Below are 6,831 nucleotides of genomic sequence, written 5' to 3'. Positions count from 1 at the left end.
AAATTATTTATAATTTACGGTATATTCTAAAAATAAGAATGTATATTTTGGTATATGTTCGTGCGGTATGTTTTATCGATGAATCCGCGGTCACACTGCTGCAAAGTAGATGCAACTCTGTTTTGTAAATATTACTATTTAAAAGAAATATTATCGCTTATAAAATCAGGGAGAAGATCCGTCAAGCCCAATACCTAAGGAAGGTAGAAATTCATTTTATACCCGGCCACGCCAACATCCCTCAGAACACGGCAGTAGACTCAGCAGCCAAAGAAGCACACAGACTGGGAAAATATACAGTCGTTAAATGGAATCTTAAAGATGCAATATGTGAGATACACCGAATACTGAAAGAAGAATGGGAGAGAGAGTATGCAGAGTTTGCCAGCGTTAAACGCAGAGGATACTGCTCACTTTTTCCCACTACCTCAACAAAACCATGGTTCCTAAATAGAAATAATGTAAAAGCCATTGACGCTAAAAGGATCAATAGACTGCTTAGCGGCAGTGCATTTGATAGGCACACACTTGCCAAAATGCACGTAGTCGCAAGTAACATTTGTGATACCTGCGATACTATCGATGACGCATCGCATATAATTTTTAATTGTACCAAGTACAACGCAACAAGACTAAACTACCCATCGCTAAGGAAATACAATAATATCTATAAATTCTTCGAAAAAGAACAAATCAGCTCGTACCAAACTTTAATCGAGTTCATCGACAAAATTGGAGTAAAACTGTAACAAGTTACATATCTCGACGTGGCGATTTCCACCTTGCAAAGGCGGGCGGCCAAATAATCCCCCTCTACCCAAGGGTAGAGCGGTAACATAAAACNAAAATCAGGGAGAAGATCCGTCAAGCCCAATACCTAAGGAAGGTAGAAATTCATTTTATACCCGGCCACGCCAACATCCCTCAGAACACGGCAGTAGACTCAGCAGCCAAAGAAGCACACAGACTGGGAAAATATACAGTCGTTAAATGGAATCTTAAAGATGCAATATGTGAGATACACCGAATACTGAAAGAAGAATGGGAGAGAGAGTATGCAGAGTTTGCCAGCGTTAAACGCAGAGGATACTGCTCACTTTTTCCCACTACCTCAACAAAACCATGGTTCCTAAATAGAAATAATGTAAAAGCCATTGACGCTAAAAGGATCAATAGACTGCTTAGCGGCAGTGCATTTGATAGGCACACACTTGCCAAAATGCACGTAGTCGCAAGTAACATTTGTGATACCTGCGATACTATCGATGACGCATCGCATATAATTTTTAATTGTACCAAGTACAACGCAACAAGACTAAACTACCCATCGCTAAGGAAATACAATAATATCTATAAATTCTTCGAAAAAGAACAAATCAGCTCGTACCAAACTTTAATCGAGTTCATCGACAAAATTGGAGTAAAACTGTAACAAGTTACATATCTCGACGTGGCGATTTCCACCTTGCAAAGGCGGGCGGCCAAATAATCCCCCTCTACCCAAGGGTAGAGCGGTAACATAAATCCTCAAAAAAAAAAAAAAAAAATAAAAGAAATATTAAGATTAAGATGGAGATGGAGAATTCAGAGATCAAGTCACCGACATATGACATTTCGAAGTTCCGGCTTAAGCGGATACTCAACAACAATAGTGTTCGGAAGAGCATTTCATTGCTAGGCACGTTTCCAGACCTCTCCGAGACCGACGAAGCCATTGTTGTTTTTGAGAAAAATGGTTTGTTTAAGACGGTAAATTTGCTGGAATGTTTAACACTATATATTATTATTTTCTGCAGCATATCAGGAGAGCGACATTTCCACGGAGGCTGCTTCCAAAGAATCACCGGCGAAGCCAAGTTACTTTAGCGCGGAGTTGAAGGTTAACACGGAGTTCATTAATAACATATACGGCAGTTTTCAGGTTGTGCCCAGCCTGGATCTATGCGGCAAGTAAAATTAGTTCGCTTTGCTGCTCATGTAATTAATTTTCGCCTTTTTTATAGCCGTCAAGAGCACAGTTATCTATCCAGCCACAGACAAGCACGTCGAAAAGTATTCCATTTGCCAGAAGTATCTCATAAGAGAAACACCAGATCTCTACGAAAGTACAACTCTTCCGTACATCAACGAGAGCCAATTCTCGCTGGAGTGGGTTTACAACATACTGGAACACAAGAAGGAAACCGAGCGAATCGTATTTGAGGATAAGGATCCGGAAACCGGTTTCATCTTGCTGCCAGATCTGAAATGGGATGGTCGGAATGTAGAGAACCTCTACCTGCTTGGCATTGTGCACAAGCACGATATTAAATCAATCCGTGATCTGAATGGCAGCCACCTACCGTTGCTGCGGAACATACGCCAGTCCGCAAAGGATGAAATTTCGAAACGATATGGCTTGAACCCTAACCAGCTGCGCATGTACTTTCACTATCAGCCCTCCTTCTACCACTTGCATGTGCATATCAATCCCATTAGGAACGATGCCCCAGGCATTTGGTGCGAGAAGTCACACATGCTGGACACTGTAATAAGCAACTTGGAACTCTTGCCGGACTACTACCAGCGCGCCACATTACCATTTGTTTTGTATGAGGGTAACAAGCTGCTGGATTTGTATGAAGAGAAGTTAACAGTTCGCAGTGTGGCAGCTCCCATAAGTGAATCTAAAGAGCGAGAAGAGGAGCCAGCGGTGGAATCGGCTGTCGATGTTTTCAGTGATGATGATCCAGAAGAAAGGGAGTGCAAACGCATCCGATTAGCAACACCAGACCCAAAGGAAGCCGAAGCCACTGCACAGGTGTGTGCATAGTCGAAGCCCACGGGTGTACGAAGACATACCACATTAATGGTTACCTATTAACGAGTACGCTATTACCTTAACTGCAGAAAAAAGCTGACATTTTATCTATCAACTTAGTATAGTTTTTAAACTACGTTTATTAAAAGCAAACACACGAAAAATAAAACTACTCTATTTGGTATCATAACTGGCTATCAATTTGGTTCATTTGCTTCACTATTCCCAGATTCTATAACAATTTATCTTTATAATTGATTACATTTGGCTTGACTTCTGCCAACGATCCACACAAGAAGCGAATGGGACTTAATTCAATTAAATTGACTGGCTCGAGTACACACATAAGTCTCTTCTTTTACGCTTCGGTTGCTATGGTGTACATCTTATTTAGTCGAATCTCTCGTAACTAGGCCACCTACTAAGCTAGGCACTAGGCTTTGGACATCTGGTGATCAACCATCAACGAAAATGGCTAATCAAGTCAATTGCCAGCCAGCACGATTAAATGAAATGAAATGCCCGAGAAACTGGTCTAGAGTTAGTCAGCTGTTTGCCTTTTTTATTTATTTATTAATAGTGTAGCTATGTCTGTTGTGTATTGTTTTCGTATGCGCTCTGCCTGTGTTATATATTTTCTTGTTTTTTATTTCAATAATTTATTTATTATTTGTTTGTGGCCTTGCGTATTTGATCATATTTGTAATACATTGAAATACACGCCACTGCTTTGAGGATTTTGTTCTCGTCTCGGCGTGCCTAAACTATCCATTTTATGTAATTCTAGATGTCAGTATATTGGCGCCGCACAGGCGCTACCGCTTTTCGTTTCTGGAGAACTGCGAATTCGATTCGAGTTCGCTCAAAGGAGCGGAGGGACCTACATATATGTATGCTAGGCGAATGCTTGGATATTATAAGCTCGTTTAGCAGCTGCGTGTCGTGTCGTTAGTGTCGTGTGTGTGGGACTGGGAGTGTCTCAAAATCATCAGCATGGAAGCCTGGTTCAACATCTTTTATGGTACATACATACATAAATATTATTTCGAATACATACATACATATACATATACATATATAGGTATAGGCATCTATATATAAAAATAACAAATAATCGTAGTAATAAAATCGTAATGTGTAATTTCCCAATACATATAATAAAAACAATACGATAAGCGCCGGCTTGCCCTGAATACTAATCCATAAACTCTCCTTCTCTCTCAATTGCTCGTCGTGCCCGATTTATCCACGTCCGTATCCAGGTGCTGATGCTGCTGCTGATCCTGTGGCACGTACATCATAGCAGTTGCTGGCGAGGATATGCTGCTCCCCATTGTCTTATCCGCATCGGAAATTGACCAGTTACGCTCCAGCTGCTCCAATGCAGCCATTGTGGCTGTCGTGGTCACCCCAGCACCAGAGCTCTCGGCACCAGCCCCATCACTCATAACACCAGCCTTCAAGGTCTCCTCCAGCAGAACCTCGATTTTGTCCTGGTCGTCGAGATGAACAAAGCCGAGACGCACCAGTTCGCTGGTGAGATCTGCCGCCGTATCATGCTCGGTCACCTGACAAGTCAACTGGCGATTCATTTTGTCGTCCATGCGTAGAAGTATTGTCATTATTATGTCATTGCTGTCCTCCTTGATCTTCACGCTGCACATCATGTTGACAATGCGTCGCGACTCGGTGTCCACCGGCTCTGGGGTGGCAGACTTCACAGAGTCGGCCCGTTCCGGCGAAGCTGCTCGCGAGCGAAAGTTTGGCGGCTTCTTGCCGTTGTACGTGATCAGCGGATAGACCCCATACTTGACGTCCTCGACAAACTTCTCCAGCTTGTCGGCTCCGCCCACATCTGCCAGTCGGTACTGACGCTCCTGTCCGCCAGACATCAGCTGGGCCATTATCACATCTGGCTGATAGTAGCGCTGCATCAGTCCATCGAAGGCAGTCTCCGAGAACATGGTGCGATTGGCGGGTGAGAAGACCAGACAGTGGGCGGTCAGAAGCTTCAGAGAATGAACCTGCGCACAGGGGACAGAAACGATTAATTCGATGGACTGGCTGGACACTCAGTGTGCCCCAGAACTCACCTCAAAAAGCAGTGGATGAAATAGCAGATCGTTGGCGCTGGGCCGGTCCTGGGGATGGGGATTGAGACACTTCTCTATCAGATCCCTTTGCAGATCGCTTTCCAGGCTGCAGATTGTGCGCTGTATGGTCTCTTCGTTGATGGCAGTCGATTCGCTATTGCTGGGCTGAATTTCGAGAGCTGCCATCTCCAGGGCGCACATGCCGAAGGCATAGATGTCCAGGGCGGCAGTCAGCTGCTCGGCGGCTCCGTACTCCGGCGCCTGGAAATAGTGAGCGCCTCGCTCACGCTCCTGCTCCCGATCCCTTTCGCGGTCCCACTGCCGGCGAACGCTGTAGTGAACAGCGTCGGGCACCACGGAGCCGATCTTGACCAGACCATTGTGCTGGATGAAAATGCTATCACAGGTTAAATTTCCATGGATGATGGGCGGTGTGCAGGAATGCAAATAGCTGAGTGCGGACAGGATCTGGGTGCACCAGCGTCGCCACGACTCCAGCGGCAATCGCTTGGCGTTGCGCTTGGTGCGTTTGAGGAACTGTTTTAGAGACCCGGATGACATGTACTCCGTTATGAAGATCACCCTCGGCCTCTCCGCCTGTTGCGTGTCCGTCCAGTAGCGATGGAACTTGACGATATTCTGATGATCCAGCTGCAGTAGATTGTCAAAGACCTGGCGCATCTTCTCCTCCTGAGACTTGAGCTCCTGCAGATTGGCATATTGCACCTCATTCCAAACGACCTCGACACCCTCCTCCGTGTCCATGGCCAGATGGACACAATCGATCCCGGGCACATCCCGCTGGTCGACCTCCTCGCGCCGCTTCAGCCACCGGCCACACGGCGACTCCTCCAGGATTTCGCTCTCATCCTCTGAATCGTCGCCAGATTCCCTTGGCGATGAATCCAAATTGACTCCCTCGCTCCCCCCTGCAACGACCACACCAACCCCGCCACCCGCATCAGCTGTTGAGGCTCCCACTATGTGCGGTGCTGGCTGCTGCTGCTGCTGCTGGGCAATTGTTGATGCTGGCGTTGCTTGAGAGGATACATTCGTCGTCGTAAGGTTTGGGTTGGGGGCCAACGTGGCCGATCCCGACGGGTTCTGGGTCGGTTCATCCGCGCTACCGCTGCTGCCGGCATTCGCTTGACTATTTGACATTAGGGTGCGGTCACAGATGCTGCTGCCTGCTGCTATTGCTGCTACTGCCGTTTTCCACCTTCAAAAAAACTTCAGTTTTGCGGACCAATGTTTGTTTTCTCTCGCTCTTCGCTCTTCGGATTCGTCGATGTCGTCTATGTTTGCTTTTCGTGGTATCCGCGGTGCCTGTGCTCCAAACTACATCCGCTGCTACTCCACAGCCGCCACCTCTGCCCACTCACAAGCACACACATACACACAGGCACACGCACACACACACACCCTCCTCTGCGCCCCCGTTGTTCAATAACACTCTGCGCTACGGCTGCGGCTGTCGGCTGCCAATGAGCTGCGGCTGCTATGGCGTTTTTCGGGCTCCTAGCGTTTTCGATTGCTCTATTTTTCAACTGCAGCGCGGACGTCAATCAATTTACTGCACTTATTTGGCTAACACGCGGTCGTTTGGTTTATTTAGGCGTTTTTTTCACGCTTTTTAAAACACACAAGAAATGTGAGTAAATCGATGCATCGAGACTATCGATACTCACCCATCCACTCATCAGTGTTGCGAACTTTGTTGCAGAAAAAATAGAGGTCTTTGTGTGAAAAGGAGCTGAATTTTATTTTCTCCGTGAAATTCAGCATGAGTAGAATGAAATTGAGTAATATTGCACAACTTTAAAATATCTTGTATCAAAATGCATTTTTATCTTACAAATTTAAAAAACAATTGAGACTATATTTAGGCAGTCAACTTTAACAGCCTGAACTGGCTATAAAAGAGTGGGGTGTCAATAC

The 6,831-nt window shown here is 45.7% G+C and overlaps 2 protein-coding genes across 2 annotated transcripts; one reads left to right on the top strand and one right to left on the bottom strand.

Annotated features, from left to right (window-relative positions):
- Positions 1-68: 68 nt before the first annotated feature.
- On the top strand, positions 69-2,995 carry LOC117585746 (m7GpppX diphosphatase). The gene is made up of 4 exons (XM_034275395.1): positions 69-149; positions 1,564-1,735; positions 1,797-1,946; positions 2,004-2,995. Exons 2-4 carry the CDS (start codon positions 1,570-1,572, stop codon positions 2,810-2,812), a joined length of 1,125 nt encoding a protein of 374 aa, XP_034131286.1. The 5' UTR covers positions 69-149; positions 1,564-1,569; the 3' UTR covers positions 2,813-2,995.
- Positions 2,996-3,336: 341 nt separating this feature from the next.
- Positions 3,337-6,585, bottom strand: LOC117585744 (nuclear receptor-binding protein homolog). Its single transcript, XM_034275393.1, has 2 exons — positions 4,894-6,585; positions 3,337-4,824 (listed from the first exon to the last, which is right to left on the bottom strand). The coding sequence occupies exons 1-2, from the start codon at positions 6,052-6,054 to the stop codon at positions 4,021-4,023; spliced, it is 1,965 nt and encodes a 654-aa protein (XP_034131284.1). The 5' UTR covers positions 6,055-6,585; the 3' UTR covers positions 3,337-4,020.
- Positions 6,586-6,831: the final 246 nt, after the last annotated feature.

The sequence above is a fragment of the Drosophila guanche genome, unplaced genomic scaffold (assembly GCF_900245975.1).
Source record: "Drosophila guanche unplaced genomic scaffold, DGUA_6, whole genome shotgun sequence".
Classification (NCBI taxonomy): Eukaryota; Metazoa; Arthropoda; class Insecta; order Diptera; family Drosophilidae; genus Drosophila; species Drosophila guanche.
The sequence above is the reverse complement of the archived record's forward strand: the minus strand, read 5'-3'. Positions and strand labels throughout refer to the sequence as shown.